Genomic DNA, 17,965 nt, shown 5'->3' on the forward strand with positions numbered 1-17,965 from the left:
AGGTATTTGACTGTTTGGGCCTGTTTTATGGGTTTGCTGGGCCGGTTTTATCTGTTGATATCCTTGATATTACAACAAGCATTACCTGCAGCAAGTACAAATGCAAAGCAGTCTCTTAAAACCTTGCAAAACACCTATACAGCATGTCTTTGCAAGTTCAAAACTGCCCACTGCCTTGATTTGCAAATCTGGGCCACTTTTTTTTAGGTCGAGAATAAGCTCTCTTGTATACTTTTAAGTATACTTCTATGGGCTTCCAACTATTTCATTTTTTAGCTTCAGTGTCATTTAAAAATCCTTGCTTGCTAGTGGTCAGTCATGCTTCTTTGTCCCTCCTTCTTCTGTGGGAGCAGGGACCAACTACTGTATAATTACACTTTTTCCTGTTTATCTGGTCTGTGTGGGACTTTTTTTTAACGTTGTTTCCTGCTCCTGTCTGGGGAATCCTCTCTTTTCAGTTGCAGAGCAGTCTTCCTCTGAGCTTAGGTGTAAACAAGGCTATAAATTAGACTGTTATCTTTGTCACATTTGGTCTTTGTGGGCTCTCTGCACCCTCTCTGTTTCCTGGCTCCCGCCCTTCCTTGGCTTGAATTTTCTTTACCAAGTGTGCCTGCCTGCAAGCTGAGAGCAATGGCGGAGGAACGCTTGTTATTGCTTATAGCCTAGGCACCCAGCTCTACCAGGGCTCCGCAATCCTTAGAGACAGTGCCCACTTCTGCCTCATACTGGGATCCCACTGGCCGCTCCATCAGTGTACCTGGAACCCCACACACTCTGTCTGGCAGAGCACCCCAGTTCTTGCAGTAAGTACACTTTGCTGTTCCAGTACTGGGACCTCAGGCACAGCTCCATCAGTGCACCTCAGTTCAGACACTCCAAGTCCTCAGCCATGTCAGTGCCAGAAACCCCACACACGCTGTCTGCCAGAGCACCTCAGTTCTTGCAGTCAGTACACTCTGCTGCTCCAGTACTGGGACCTCGAGCGCAACTCCATCAGTGCACTGCAGATCACACACTTCAAGCCCTCAGCGTGCCAGTGCCAGGAACCGCACACACACTGTCTGCCAGGGCACCTCAGTTCTCGCAGTCAGTACACTCTGCTGCTCCAGTACTGGGACCTCAGGCCTAGCTCCATCAGTGCATCTCAGTTCACACACTCCAAGCCCTCAGCCGTGCCCGTGCCAGAACTGCACATAGGCTGTCTGCCAGAGCACCTCAGTTCTTGCAGTCAGTACACTCTGCTGTTCCAGTTCTAGGACCTATGGCACCACTCCATCAGTGCACCTCAGTTTTACCCCGGCAAGGTCACTTCTTTTCCTATACTGGCACCTGCTCACATATACTTCCATTACAGCAGCTCAATTCTAATATTCAGTCCCACTGCCAAACCAATACTGGAATCAAAAGACCTAAAAACAGCTCAGCCAGTCCACCTCAAATCTTATCATCCAGTGCCACTGTTGAAGGGAGCCACCACAGCTCCGCCAGAATCCATCAATTCTAACATCCAGTGCTCATTTCTTCTCAATACTAAGGCTCATACACAAGCCCTTCAGGACTCCTCGCTTCTGTGGTTTAGAGGCAATGCCACTCTCATACTGGGCTCCACTTGCAACTTCACCAGGTCACCTCCAGGCTAATACTCTTCAACACTGGCACGCCAATACTAGGTTTCACACATAGCTCTATTAACATACCTCACATCTGACCTTGTGTGCCCATTACTATTTCAGTACTGCAGGCCACATACAACTCTGTCAGAGCACCTCAACCCTAACCTGCAGCACCCCATTATTCCATTACCAGGAATTACATGGTGCTCTGTTTCTCATTCCTCACCGCTGTCTTTCCGTTATTCCAGAACTGGGCCGGGACACAGCTCTGTCTATACCCCCAATCCTAATCTGAAGCTCCCCCAATAATGCTGTGTTGGGGTTCACATACAACTGTGTAATTGCACCTCCTGCTCCCCTGTTGTTCCACACTCTGACTTCTGTTTGAGGACTTGGGGGAGCCAATTAAATCTATTCTTAGCTGCCATCTTTATTTGGGAGGGTCTGTTTCACCTATCTCACTCCGTTCTTTCCTTTACTCTGTTTACTCTCAATGTTTTTTTCTCCCCCACTTTACTCGTTCCAGCTCTTAAAATCCACGTTAACAGTTTCGCTCTTTCTTTCAACTGTTTATTTCTACTCCTCTCCCTTTTTTATTTCCCTCTTCCTCTTGCTACCTCTTATTTCAAACTTGTAAAAGCTTTGTTTCGTTCCTCTCTTTTTCTTCATCAGGCTTTCCTTCTTTCACTATTTTTTCTCTTCCCTTCATTCTTTCTTTGTCTTTTTTATTTGCTCTTTCCTTTGACTTGGTATGAAAAGTCCAGTTATGAATTTACAATGTCAATAGTTCTAACTCAAGAAAATGTGAGACCTATTGCATTGCAAATGCTTATTTAACTATCTGATCTGCTAACGGGGGCCAATCTCTGTCAGTCTGACACAGGATAAGGAGGGGTGAAATGTGAGCACCTACCCGGTCCTCTCATAAACGAGCCATGGATTAAAGTATGCCCAAGTTCCCTCATATGTGAGGGGTGGAATGAAGCATCCCCTTCCTAATCCTCTCAAATGATCCCCTCATGATGGAAGAGTGGAGTAAAGCTGATCACAAGGCCCCTTTACAACAGCCTTTTCTTGGTGGGGAAGCTGCCATGAAAAGCCTAGTGGAAAGCCAGTGCTGGGGCCCACATGGGGGCCCCTGCACTGCCCACTGCCATGTCCTGGGCAGTGCAGGCGCCCCCCTGCCCAGCATCCTCGGAAAGCGAATGTCTGCTACGCGCCCTCTATGCGATGGCATTGGCCTCAGCTCCATGAGGAGCCAAGGCTAATGCCGCTTCACTCTTTCCACTGTGTTGACTGGCAGAAACCTCCCAAACTGGAGGTTTCCGCCAATCAGCCCAGTGGAAACATTGTCATTGGCCGAGGGTAGACTGCCAGTTCTGCAGTTGTCTCCTCCCCAAGGGACTGGCCCACCAGTCTAATAGTGAGGCCCTTAGTTATAGCAAAATTGAAGACTTACCATAGGCTGGAATTTCTCGATTTTCTACATCTACAGACGTGTAATTAAAAGTTCTCATATCGCTACTTATAACGGAGATATGGAATTGAGTACAGTCCAATCCCCTTCAGTAGAAATAAGGGCAATCGAGAAAGCACAGCTCTACTCACTGTGTAAAGAGCTGTGAAAAATCCAACAGCACTGTTCCTGTTCTCTTGAAAGGGAGATGTGAAAAGAAGCGAAACCCTAATTCCCAGCTCAGAGGTCTCACCTCTATTTTGGTATCAGGATTGAGCAAACGTCACAACCAGGTCAAAGGTCAGCTTGTACCTATGGCTTTTTTTCTAGGAGTGTTGCAACCTGAGTCAGAAAGAAGGATGATACATGAGGTTGAAGACCACTTTTTCAGCTCAGAAATGCCAAAGCTATTTTTTGTGTGATTGTTTCTTCCACCATACTAGGTCCCTGATTCCAAGTAGACCGGAAGAGAGTGAGGTATTTACAGAACTTGGTTAATACATTTACTCCAGGGGGAGGTATTTACCATGTCTAGTAAATTTCCAGTGAACTCTCAAGGTTTTAGTAGGAAAAGAATGAAATGAGGTTATATAACCTGCCAGAAGCATCGTAGGCTACTATCAGATGATTACCAGGCTACAAGAAGCTGATATTTAAGGCTCACTCAGACACTGGCCTTTATTAAGGGGTCCATTTAAATTCCAGTGAGGACTGGTAACAGTTACTAGCATCTTTAGAACTATTCGGTCTGCTCTTGCAGTGCTGTGCTTGTTTCACCTGAAGTATTTGATTGCCGAAATCTCCAGCTGAAATTCAAGAAAAAACAAGAATTACCAGGGAATCTGATCCGGAATTACTGATTTCCCCAGTATTTACTAATTTGTGAGAGGAGCCAGGTGCCACATTTGTAATTCTCAGTAACTCTGGGGGTATCGATACAAGTATCCCAAGGGTAGGTCGCTCCCCCTGCCGCTGCAGCTCCTCCAGCTCCTCCAGGTTCCTGAGTTCCTGAGACCCACCTCACAGTAAGTACCCCCCACCTCCCAGCCCCTCGCTCTGCCCCGCGCTACTCACCCTCTCTCCTGCTCCTGCTTCTTTTCTTCTTTTCTTCTTCTCTGTTCTTCCTCCTCGCTCCTCGTCTGTAATCTTCTTCTGTACTCTTCTTTTCCCCGTCTTCTCTCTTCTTCTCTCTTGTTCTGTGTGCTTCTCAGCCTCTCCTGTCGCCTCTCTTCCTCCTCATCTTCTTCTGTGGTCTTCTGCCCTCTGTTCTTCGTTTTCTGTATCTTCTTCTGTGTTCTTCTGTGTTCTTCTGTGTTCTTCTGTGTTCTTCTGTGTTCTTCTGTGTTCTTCTGTTCTTCTGTTCTTCTGTTCTTCTGTTCTTCTGTTCTTCTGTTCTTCCGGTCTTCTGTCTTCTATCTTCTGCCTTCGGCTCTTCTGCCTCCTCCGTCTTCTTCTCCCCGCGCCTGCCCTCCTGCTCCTGCCTCATCCCCCTCCCTCACTCGCATCCCCCTCTCTATCTCCCCTATCTAACCCGTTCACTATCTACCTCCCTCACTCCTCCTATCTACCTATCTCTCTATCTCTCTATCCCACTATCTAACTACCTCACTCTCCACCTCCTCCTATCTTCCTATCTCTCTATCTATTTCTCTATCTATCGATTTCTCTATCTATCTATTTTCTCTATCTATTTTTCTATCTCTCCCCCCCTCCCGCCACCCCCTCTATTACCTATCTTCCTATCCTCTCACTCTACCTCTCACCCTCACCCACCTCTACAACCCCTCTCCCCTATCTTCACAACCCTACTCCTATCTTTCTCCCTAATCTCCTAAACCTCCTAACACTCACCCCCCTCCACCGTTAAACCCCCCTCCCCCAGCTCTTCTCACTCTACCTGTCCCCCCCTCCCTCGCGCTTTCCCGCCGCGACCTCCTGCACGCCCCCGCCCCCAGCTTCCATTCGCCCCCAGCTGACCCCTCCCCCCCTCCTACCTCATATGGCGCCAGTCCACGCCTGGCCCGCGCCCAGCGCCATGACCCCTGGTCCCCAGCTCTCCCAAGCCCCGCTGATCCGCTACGACCCCACCACCCTCCACGCCCTCAACCCAGGACGCTTCAACACCTGCTTCCAAGCTCACCCCAAACGCACCCATGGACCCTTCGCCTGCAACTCCTGCAAACGCATCTTCCACCACGCAACTACCACGACCACAAGCCCACGCGCCATCAACCACCTCCAGTGCATCCTAGTCAACGCTCGCTCCGTCCACAAACACGCCGTTGAACTCTGGGACCTCCTGGACTCCACAGCACCGGACGTCACCTTCATCACGGAGACCTGGATGAACGCCTCCTCTGCTCCAGACATCGCCACCGCCATCCCCGAAGGCTACAAGATCTCCAGGAAAGACCGCACCAACCAAGCAGGAGGAGGTATCGTCATCGTCTTCAAAGACTCCATCAGCGTCACCACCTCCACCGAAGACACCCCTCTCGCCGCTGAACACCTGCATTTTCAGATTCGCACCGACCCGAGGACCACCCTCAGAGGATCCCTCGTCTACCGTCCTCCCGGACCACGCGCCCCTTTCAGCGACGCCATCGCCGACTTCATCTCCCCGCACGCCCTCGCCTCACCGGACTACATCCTCCTAGGCGACCTCAACTTCCATCTGGAACAAAACAACGACCCCAACACCACCACCCTGCTCGACAACCTCGCCAACCTCGGCCTCAAACAACTGGTGAACACCGCCACCCACATTGCCGGACACACGCTCGACCCTATCTTCTCCGCCAGCAAACACGTCTTCTTCAGCCACACCTCCGCCCAACACTGGACCGACCACAGCTGCGTCCACTTCACATTCCGAAGCGAGACCCACCACCTCCGCACTCAACCCATCCCTCGTCGACAGTGGAACAAGATCCCTGAAGAGCAATTCCTCTCCGCACTCGCCGCCAACCAACCCACCCTCACCACCAACCCCAATGACGCAGCCCTCAACCTCACAAACTGGATCTCCAACTGCGCAGACAACCTTGCTCCCCTCAAACGCACGCATCGACAGACCAACACCAAAAAACCTCTCTGGTTCTCTGACACCCTCAAAGAATCTAAGAAAACTTGTCGCGCCCTTGAGAAAGCCTGGCGCAAGGACCACACCGCTGACAACATGACCGCCCTAAAGAACGCTACCCACGAACACCACCACCTGATCCGCGCTGCCAAAAGGAACTTTTTCACCGACAGACTGGACAAAAACAGCCACAACAGCAGAGAACTCTTCAGCATCGTCAAGGAGTTCTCCAACCCCAGCGCCAACGCCAACGCCGTCACGCCCTCACAGGATTTGTGCGAATCCCTCGCCACTTTCTTCCATCGCAAGATCAGCGACCTCCACGACAGCTTCGGACACCAGACCCAACCAAACACCACCGAACCCGCATCCCCGGCCATCACCCTCAACAACTGGACCGACATCAACACGGAAGAAACCAAATCCATCATGAACTCTATCCACTCCGGCGCCCCTTCGGACCCCTGCCCGCACTTCATCTTTAACAAAGCCGACGACATCATCGCCCGCACCTCCAGACCGTCATCAACTCTTCTTTTTCTTCTGCTACCTTCCCCGAATGCTGGAAACACGCCGAAGTCAACGCTCTACTAAAGAAACCTATGGCTGACCCGAGCGACATGAAAAACTTCCGCCCCATCTCTCTTCTGCCTTTCCCAGCCAAAGTAATAGAGAAGACCGTCAAACAGCTGACCACCTTCCTGGAAGACAACAACCTGCTCGACCCCTCACAAACCGGATTCCGAACCAACCACAGCACTGAAACCGCCCTCATCTCAGTCACAGACGACATCAGAACCCTGATGGACAACGGTGAAACAGTCGCCCTCATTCTTCTCGACCTCTCGGCTGCCTTTGACACCGCCTGTCACCGCACCCTAATCACCCGCCTCCGCTCCACCGGGATCCAAGGCCAGGCCCTGGACTGGATCGCCTCCTTCCTCGCAAACCGTTCCCAAAGAGTTTACCTCCCTCCGTTTCGCTCAGAACCCACCGAGATCATCTGCGGCGTACCTCAAGGCTCATCGCTCAGCCCGACACTCTTCAATGTCTACATGAGCCCCCTCGCCAACATCGTACGCAAGCACAACATCATCATCACCTCCTATGCCGACGACACCCAACTTATACTCTCCCTCACCAAGGACCCCGCCAGCGCCAATACCAACCTACAAGAGGGTATGAAGGACGTCGCAGATTGGATGAGGCTCAGCCGCCTAAAGCTGAACTCTGAAAAAACGGAAGTCCTCATCCTCGGCAACACCCCGTCCGCCTGGGACGACTCCTGGTGGCCCACGGCCCTCGGCACCGCACCGACCCCCACAGACCACGCCCGCAACCTCGGCTTCATCTTGGACCCTCTTCTCACCATGACCAAGCAAGTCAACGCCGTGTCCTCCGCCTACTTCCTCACCCTCTGCATGCTCCGCAAGATCTTCCGCTGGATCCCCGCCGACACCAGAAAAACCGTGACCCACGCCCTCATCACGAGCCGCCTGGACTACGGCAACACCCTCTACGCCGGGACCACAGCCAAACTCCAAAATCGCCTGCAACGCATTCAAAACGCCTCGGCCCGCCTCATCCTCGACGTACCCCGCAGCAGCCACATCTCCGCACACCTGAGACACCTGCATTGGCTCCCAGTCAGCAAAAGGATCACCTTCCGACTTCTCACCCACGCACACAAAGCCCTCCACGACAAGGGACCGGAATACCTCAACAGACGCCTCAGCTTCTACATCCCCACCCACCTCCTCCGCTCCTCTGGCCTCGCACTCGCTGCTGTCCCTCGCATCCGCCGCTCCACGGCGGGTGGGAGATCTTTCTCCTTCCTGGCGGCCAAGACCTGGAACTCCCTCCCCACCAGCCTCAGGACCACCCAGGACCACTCCGCTTTCCGAAGACTCCTAAAGACCTGGCTGTTCGAGCAGCGATTAACCCCCCCTTTTTCCCCTAGCGCCTTGAGACCCGCACGGGTGAGTAGCGCGCTTTATAAATGTTAATGATTTGATTTGATCCCAGGAATTAGTAAATCCAGATGTCGAATTTATCAGGAGGATTACCGGCCAGTCATAATGAGGACCACTTCCTTCCGCTAATGCATGATTTATTCTGAAATACAAAATATTAGGTTTCCTGTCCTGCTGATGCGCAGTGACGAAAGACGCACATTTGGTGCAATTGCTTGTTGGCTGTACTTGTCAGTCTGCCTTCCCTCCGGACCACGCTGCTGCTCGCATGGCAGGGGTACAGTGATTGCCCAGCATCTTTCTCCCTCGCCTTCATTTCATAAAAGCAGAAGCTACTTATTTCTAATATTAAAACAAATAATTGCTGCACCCGGGGCACTTGAATGGCATTCACGCTGAGCCAGACGAGAAAGGCAGCGCTAAGAGTCTCCTGCTGGTTAGGAACCTCGTCCTGCATGCAGACGTGCACGTACACCTTACGCATCACACAACCCACGTAGACATGCACAGGCAGACAGACGTAAACCAGGCGTCTCAAGGGCAATATCTCTTTTTGCTGCAGGTGGTACATGTTTACGCCACCTTTCTAAGCACCCCTCTTGCTTGTCTGCACACCTACCCCCAAGTTCCCAAGTATAACTGGTCCCCCAGTAAACAGGGTGTTTTTTCCTGGCTCTTTTCCTTATCCCCTGCCGTGCATCAGCCCTCCCTTTTTCCACACCACTTATGGCCCTCCTATCCTATCCCATGACCTGCCACTCTTGTCTGTGTTATTTGGCCCCCTTTTTAGGTTCTTTGCCCCAGTCCCTCTCCTGGACCCCCGCCTTCCTGGTCTGCCCCATTTTTCTTTGCAATAGGGCTACTCCTCAGCTCTTACTCACATATCCTGTGACACCTCTTTCATCTCCTCCTGACCAATAGTCACCTGAAATACCAGTTTGGAAGAAAAGACACTTCCAAAGTAGTGTAGGGTTAGGCTTGGGCAAGCTTTCAATTACGGTGGAGTAATTGGAGTAATTTTGGTAATTCCGCTTTGCTCTTTGACACAGATTTACTAAATATAAAGCAATTACTCCAGCTTGCATAATTAAGAGCAATATTGGGGATAAATCCTACTGTGAGAGCACATTTAGTGAGCGCAATTGGCTGCTCGCACTCGCAATTTGGGCTGTGCTGCATTGACGCTATGGCTTAATGAATCCTTGCACCAATTTTGATGTGGGGCTGCATGTTGCGCTAACAAAATAAAGATTAAATGCAGGGAGTAATTCTACCCAGAGAGCACATTTAGCAAGCTTGACCCACTGCTCGCACTCGCTATTTGTGTTATGTTGCATTTAGCGATATTTCTTAGCACAGATGCATCCTTCTATCCATTTCTGCGCTAAGAAATAGAGCTAAACGCAGAATTACTCTACTTGTGCAATTATGTGGAATTATTTTTTAGGTAATTCCGTGTGATTATGCTTCAGGGAATTATGCAAGTTATGCCCACCTCTAATGGAATTACAAAAGGGGGAGCAGGTATTTTGACAAGCATCGCCTATAAACTGTAATGCATGGGTGCTGGTATGTACCCTTCCATTTGGAATAGGGCATTTTATAATTAGGGAATTTTTTTTCCACATTGCCCATTATGGAAGGAAGCACATCCACGTGCAGGCGCTAAAAGCACTGAATATTTTCCATGCCCAGGGTACGGACTTTTAGTATGCAAAATAAGGGTAGGTATGAATAGTTGCAAGCACCCTTCTGGGCATCACGTGGGGGATTTGCTCATCCTTGTAAAGTCAGGCTGAGCAATTCATTCAACGAATTTTGTTGTGGCCACGTGGCTGGATTTTTCCTTGAGCTTTCTGTCCCCACTTAGCCCTAGAAGGGGAATTAGAGTAGCTCTATTCTCACTTCATGAACTACTGGACAGTAAATGCCTGCTTTGCTCTATTAACCATACAAACTCTCTCCCTTGTGTTGTACCCTTTATGCACTTTTGAAGAGATTTCTATTTTTCTTTCCTATGCATATCTTCGGTGCTGGTTTTCACTCTGTTGGCACTCACTGTAATCTGAGTGAGCATTTTCCTTTCAGAACTTTGCTGTCTCTTGTATATTCAATGCTAACCACCAATGTTACCGCTAAGGAGTTTCCATGTGATGTCATCAACAATGCTGTTATCAATGTAATCTACAATTTTCTTTTGCTCCCTACGGTTTAATTATTCCAAAATTGCTTAATCATCTGTATAACTATATCACCGCTGGAAGAAGGGCTTTCAATCAGTATTTGTATATCGGTCTGTTAGTCTGTCTGTTTAGGTATTGATCTGTAACCCTTCTCTGTCTATTTATCTGTTTATATCAAATGAGTGACTAAAAAGCTTTTGAAAGCACACTAAAAGCACCATTAATTAACATGAAAAATAATGGTAATAATATCGCTGTCATGTAACTTGTTTTTTTTTATTTTAAGATATATATCTGGTCCTTTCAAGAGTTTGTCCTTTAACTCACATTGGCTCGTAGGGTATCATCTGCTGGGCCGGCATTTTAGAGCCATTGCATGCATTCAAATATCTTGCATAGTAGGGAATATCGCACAAGGTAACCGTCTATGTGCTAACAATGTAGACCTGACGCAATGTCGACCTGACAAACAGTAGAGAGGGGTGATAGCATGACCTTCCAGAATCCACACAGCGGGCTAATATGCTGAGCCACATATTAGCAAAAGCATTCCTATAGGCACCCAACCTCACCAGCTGACATGTCTACTTTCTTTCAAAAGAACTTTGAGAGTGACTTTTGGCCGTCCTTCCAATCATGTATTTCTCCATTGTTTGGTGTGTGCTTTCCTTGCAGAATCTCTACTGTTAATAACATTCACGAACATCTAGTTCATTGTAGATTCACTCAACCCTTGCCATTTTCTTTCCAGTGCTGTGGACTGGGAATTCTTTTCGGTGGGTGAAGACTCCTTCCTCGTCGTGGCCAACTCCTTTGATGGTTCCTCCTTCTTGGTGAAGAGTGTGATATACAGGTGAGCACTCGATCTGTCAAACTGTGCACCAGAGGAAGCACAAAAAGTAACCTGGAGCCAGTATATGCAATGATGCAGACCAGAGAACTATAAATTGTTGGGTGCGTAGCCCTAGTGATCTGTGGCTGTATTTTTGGGGGACGCAATGCCTCAGAAAGTGTTTTGGTGGAAGCATGCAAAATCTCATAGTGAAAGTTTGCCCCAAATAAGGAATTACCTTGTGAGTCACACTCGATTCCTCCAGGACTATTTCATTTCTTAGGGGACCTTCAGGGGTCTAGCTCATAAAAAGCCAGTTTTTCTCACTGCATTTCTTGAGCCACTTTAACGAGGGCTTACGTGTTTCCTGAACTGCGTCTTTCCACATTAAAAACATTGCAACCCAATATGTGTTACCTAGGTTGTGGTTGTCCAGATTTATAGGCACTACTATTTACAGAAGGTGGAGCTTAATGGCACACCTTTTCTCTCCTCTTGTGGATGAGCACAATTAATTGGTGAGAACCATTGTAAATCCCTACAGAAGATGCATATAAAACCCTTGTTCTAGGATACATACGGGGCACTGGTAGCATAGTTGTGGCTGGGGTGGGTGAGAGCATTCATCAATATGATTTTGTTTTTAGAGGTAGTGTAGACTACAGCATATGCTTCCATATCACTTTGAAGGAAGAAGCTATAGGATGTCACACTTTAGACCATTTGTGGGTGTGTAAATGGTTACCACATGTATAAGGAGTTCTTTGTATACTACATTTCTATATTGAAATCAGGCATTTCGATATGTGAAAAAGTCTGTTTTCATTCCCCATTGAGAAATGAATGGGAGTTCATTAGAACTTGGTTACAAAATTGATTTTGAAACCTAAAAGTTAGTCCTGAGTCAAAACATGTAAGTTTTGAGGATTATGACCTGTGTACACCAACTCTAGCTGAGATTGCAACTCATGAAAATGTGATTAATATAGTATATGTTCAGTACTGTTTGATATAAGATAACATATTATTATGTCAAAAGAATCTATTTTTCCCTGAACCAGCAAGTGGTTTAATCTTCTCCTGGGTTAGATATGTTTACTGGTGTGTGGTTGAGCACAGGAAAGTAAAGTGCTATACTAAACTATCCTTAGAAAATGAGCAGAATATGACAGTGATGGTAATTATTTGTTTTTCAGGTGGCAGGGATACGAAGGATTTGTGGCTGTCCACCACCTCCCAACATTTGGCTGCAGAGACTGGGAAGCATTCAACACCAGCTCCGGCTCCTACCTCATTTACTCCAGTGCAAAGGAACCTGTGTCCAAGGTGCTAAAACTCAAAACTGTCTGAGAGGGGTCAGTGTGCCTCTGTGTAAACTTGAGATGGACCACTTGCCAAACACAGACGATCCAGCTTCTGCCTGACCTTTACATGGATCAGCTGCAGGACAAGAGGAGTAGATGGTCATGCACTACAAAGTTGTGAAGGATGCAGTGATCTTTCTTTGACTATGAAAAGGGTCCATTTCAGATCCAGCAACTTATTGATGTGCCCTTAGTAATGTTTATAAGCTATTCACTTTAGAAACTCAAAGGAACTTTGAACATTTGGACAGGATTCATCAGAAGCCCTTTGATTTGACAAGAAGGCGAACTTTGATCTAGAGTGCCTCTGAACTTGTTTAATTCACCTTTCTTGAGTGCACTTGTAATGGAAGAGCACATTTTCAAAAACAATTGCTTTCTATTTTTGGGAGGAGGGAGAGGTTTGACTTAATGATCATCATTGTCATACTCCGGAACAGGCTGATGCATATTTCACTTCCTATATCCCACTGGGATTAAAATACCTGCTGCACAGGATTTCTTCTCTGGTATCTACCTCTGCATACTCAGTGACTAATGTGTTCACGGTCAACTTCTTATTTGGTGATAACAGTGACACGTTGATCCTACTTGAAGGACTTCAGGACTTAATGCTCCCAGCAAGCTCCTTTCACATCACAAAATCTACACAAAAAACGAAATCAAGCACCTCAGAGTTATTCAGCTTGCAGTGTGTAAAATACTTCCATCACTTGCGCACTTACACACTCAGTCATGTCTACCGAATCTTAGGTTCTCTCCACTACCTGAGTGCCATCACGGTGCAGAAGGAATACTTAATGATGATTTGGTGTTTAAGAGCAGTGCTGCAGATCACTGACTCTGTATACTAGCGTTGCATCTCAAGAGCTTTTCTGAAACAGCTTACTCTTCATGATAGGAAACCATTTTAAGAGCACACCCAAGGAGAGAGGAAAAAAGACCTTTGCACACCGTTCTTAGAGACAACTAAAACACATAACAGATACTAAAGTCTTGTAAGAAGAGGACCCAGCGATAGTATCCTCTTTAATGATGCAGATGCCCTCTAGACATGACAAAAAAAAATTATCAACCCTAAAACGAGGTTATAAGCAAAACCTCAAGAACAGGTATGAGAGCCTTAGGCTTCTTCTAATTGCTTGGTATGAATGCATACTAGGAAGGGTTAATAAGAGCACTGAAGAAGGCTTACCCAAATGGGATTACCCCTTTTGGCATGTAATCAGACTAAAGCATCTTGCAATATTAAGGATAGATGAACTACTGCATCCTAACAATAACTTTTAATCTTATCTGGGGTGGTCACCAAATAAAAGGAACTCCTCTTGGTTATACCCTAAGACATTTTTACAATACATCTGAAACCCTGTTTGTATCTATTTGAAGCTTATACAGAACTCCCAGAACTGGCTGAGTCTGTTGAGATGCAGGGATCACCAATGATGAAGCATGTCCCAATATACTGTGGGTGAGGTGACCTCTCCAAATTTCTTTAGTTGCCTGCACAGTTAAAGAGGATACAGTGGTTGAGTCCTCTTCTTACAAAACCTTAGCACCTACTGTGTGTATTAGGAAACCATTTTACAACAAAAGTACACCGACTATTCCTCTCTACTTGGCATAGAACATCCCAATGAAAAACTTGGTAATCTATCTCAGAAGTGGGTAGGGTGCAAACATGTTTTCTGAAATGTATTCTACCAGAGAAGAATGATATAATACTTAGTGCTACCAGCAGGAAGCATTTAGGTGCTGAGCCTACAAACCTCAGGATGCTCAGCTGGTGATGCGGAAAGTGCTGCTGTTGCTTTCCTGCTCCAAGGGGCTCAGATGGTTTCTCTGTAGGCTAACCTTTTCCTTCTCAGGTTTAAGAAGATACCAACCTGCAGTTCACTCTCTTAGGAACAAAGTGTGAAGGACGTGACTCATGATGTGAACCCGGAGTAGGTGCATTTGTATCAGGAGTGTGCCATTCCAATGCAGAATGCGGCACACTTAGAAAGACAAAATGATTAAAAATAAAGATATTTCTCCTTGCTTGTGCCTCTATCAAGCAGACATACAATTTTAAACTATTCCCAGGTTTAATACTCTTGGGAAATATGGGAATGTGGCAAAAAGCATGGTGGATGCGTGGAAATACCCATTCTCCACCCATACAAGGCAAGGGAGTGTCTTGCATTACTCCTGATTTAGTAGGGCAAGCAGCGCCACACACAGTTGTTTTGTGTGGCTTGGTAAATATGACTTAAGGATTGTGTTGCCCTTGCGTTACCTTGCAAGGGCAGTGAGTTGATCCTTTGATAAATCTGGGCCTAATTGTCTAATGTCATTGATTTGTCTACCCTCGACCTGGCACAGGCCCAGGCTAAGTGCACAAATGTTTCTGCTTGATTCCTTAAATTTTGGAGCTGAATTGATTATGTTATACAAAAGTGGAAATGCGCTGCTTAGTTTCTGCACATTAACTTTATGGGTGTTGATAATGGTTTCGGAAAAAATGTTCTGTCCTGCTCTTGAATGGGTGAACTTGTAGGAAATGTCTGTCTTGTAGAATTTCTTGGAAATAACGCTTTTGAGGGTTCCATTAGGTTATTGTGAAAGGCTGGAATTCAAAATATGCAAGCTAGTGCGTCAATGCTAAAAAAGTTTGTTGTTGTTTTCTGTATGTGTGCCATTGTGAGATTGCGCAAACATTTTGAAAAAATCATCAGAATATTCTGCAGATTGGTTTTGAGCAATTTTGCCCAGGCGTAACAGTAATGTGGCGAATGTATCATCTTTATGATATGCTCAACTTTTAAAAACCATAACAATTGGACAGGCAGAGGTGAACAATTCCACAAATAAAGCTTGAGCAATCTGGGGAAGACGCAGAGCTTGTGAAGCCAACATACGCAGAGAAATGGGCAAATTGGAAGCAAAAGGGCAGATTGGAAGCAACAGGGAGGTCTGAGACATCATTAAATTCGATGTGTCTCTTTCCGTTGTTTGGTTCTGCTCGGGCTAGCATTAAGGCTCTGTTCACCATTGTGGCTCAAAATACTATCCTTGTCCACAAAATGTAGGATGACTTGAAAGAATTAATTGTGGCCACTGACTGTGTAAGCACTTTTCTTAATAATAATTATGTCTTTGAAATGTACGAGAACAAGCCACATTCATTTTAGTCGCATGCCTCCATCTAAATAAAATACGTTCTCTACAGTATTTACAATTCAGTGCCTGTGGCACATCCCATTTCTTTCATACTTTTCAACTAAAAGTCTTCCCTTTGTAGATGCCATATGGTCAAATGGGTTTCACTCTAGACACAGGGAATTCGGACTCAAAAGCCTTAGCAATCCCCAAGCAGGACACCGTATATCACTTCCAGGGGAAGAGGGGCAGGGCAAACTGGAAGTGCACCGGAAAGGTGCCTTTTAGGTGCAGGGTAGCACTATGACGTCACGGTGGATGACAGGCTCCCTCAAGAAGTAAAGGAAGGAATATATCAGGGATGGCAAGTGTAAAGAAAAAATGGTACAGTGGTGTCTGTCTCACTCTTTGTACAATAATCAAGATTTAACAAGAGGATTCCTTGCAGGACTAGTGCACTGCCTTGGTCAGCCCTGGCAGATTGTCTCTTGTCCATTATCATCATTCTGAGGAAGTAGTCAATAATCCTGGCAAGACTCTCCTATAAACAATGGTAACAAAACTTAATGTTTTTTCCTGCTTGACAAACACCTGAAATAAGCCCGAAATTCACCCTGTGTGCAATATTTCACTAAGTAGGTGAAACACCCTTAAATATAATTTCTTCTCTGCAGTGAAGAGCATGAAAAGAAAGCATAGACTGCAAAACGTTTGTTTTCTAGCTGGAAGAATGATGTTGTTTCCTCATTCTGTGTTTCACTAGAGCAGTTAACCTTTAACCATGCAGCTGTCCTCATTACAAAACACCATACTGGAGCTCATATGGTCCCTTGACTTATATAAATCTAGTTTTATGAGTAACTGTCATTCATCACATGCGCTGGCAGGTGTGGCACATGTTTGTGGTACCACTGACTAACCAACCACAAGACTGATTGTGAAGATCAGTGGTTTGGCCAACAATGGCACACTGCACGTGCGGGAGAAGACTCCTTGCAGATGGCCACATGTGCATTGCAGCTTACGGCTTGTGTAACATAGCCTTCTCTCCTTTACGATCGAGAGGGGAAAGGCTGAGTCACACAAAATGGAAGGCGACGGTTGGACTAGTGGTGAATGCATTCTGGTTCCATGAGTGCACATAGGAATTCTAGGGGCAAGAGTTGCTGCACCTGCCTGAAATTGAGAGCCACTGGGCAAGAATGGCCTGGCTTTATGGGGGCACTCCAAGTATCTCCATCATACAGACTGTCTTTGGGGATACGGTACTGCCAGAGTCAATACTAAGTTGTAATTGGGTGGCCAAAGCAAAGCAATCAAAATAGTGCATAGGCGCGTCCGAGAGAAAGCAGTTACCAAAAAAATATATGGTGCCCACTAATATTCTGAATTATGTTACACAGTCAATATACTACACCTTCTGCCCTTTTAAACTGTCACACTAAAGCCATGATAAACTAAAAACCACACTGAGTCCATAAGGTTGCTGGCCAATTGTTAGTAATCACTACCACTCACCTGCCTTGCACTTTTCTGACTTCGTAGTGTTTTTTTCCCGACTAGTTTCCGTCCCAAAGTCCCAGTGAGAGAGTCCCTCTGACAGAGCAGCAGGAATTCGAAAGTACTGTACTAGGACACTGAAATAGTGTGCAAATCTGTTTTTTGTAATTTATAGGTTATTTTTTCTGTTAATCAGTTCAACATTGGATATTGCATCAACATATTTTTAAATATTAGGCTGTATCTATGTTATGTATGCGTGAAATATTTATAACGGTACCTCTTCTACTGGCATATTATGTATTTATAATATTTTATTCCACTTTAGGTTGCAAGGATGTTTCATACGTATGTAAATAACGGAGGTTAATAGATTATTTGAAACTAACTTGCCTTTCAGTGTACTTATTTATGACATCTGACTTGCATGTCCCGTATAAACTGAGAAAAGGCTTGGGGTTCAGGCCTGGAAGCACGGATCTGAAATGGTGAGGCAGAAACAATTGAGTCCGGTGCAGCCAGAGCAAAAGTGAAGAAGCACGACACAGTGGATAACAAAGATCCAAGGCAGGATCACAGAGAACATGTTGGTTCAAAGAAGCAAGTTTGAGGAACTTTAACAAAATGAAACACAATGGAAGAGGCAACTTGTAAACAGCCCCACGCCCCAGGGCAGTGGGAGGTCAGCATGCGTTAGAGGATGGAAGACCCAGTATGAGGCAAATGGTGGAGGATACCAGTCCTGAGGGAGAAGTTAGGTGTGAGAAGGAGAGGTATCTGCCAGAGAAGCAGTAGTTTCCAGAAGGTGTAGTTCCGGCTTC

At 46.4% G+C, this 17,965-nt stretch overlaps 1 protein-coding gene across 1 annotated transcript in view; it reads left to right on the plus strand.

The window, feature by feature from the left end:
* Positions 1 to 17,532, plus strand: part of TSPEAR (thrombospondin type laminin G domain and EAR repeats) — a 136,477-nt gene extending 118,945 nt beyond the window's left edge. The window contains exons 11-12 of the mRNA XM_069225716.1: positions 11,059 to 11,160; positions 12,336 to 17,532. Coding sequence (XP_069081817.1) covers positions 11,059 to 11,160; positions 12,336 to 12,489 — 256 coding nt within the window. The 3' untranslated portion in view covers positions 12,490 to 17,532. The remainder of the gene's footprint in view (positions 1 to 11,058; positions 11,161 to 12,335) is intronic.
* The last annotated feature ends 433 nt before the right edge of the window (positions 17,533 to 17,965 follow it).

This window comes from Pleurodeles waltl, chromosome 3_1, assembly GCF_031143425.1.
Source record: "Pleurodeles waltl isolate 20211129_DDA chromosome 3_1, aPleWal1.hap1.20221129, whole genome shotgun sequence".
NCBI lineage: Eukaryota > Metazoa > Chordata > Amphibia > Caudata > Salamandridae > Pleurodeles > Pleurodeles waltl.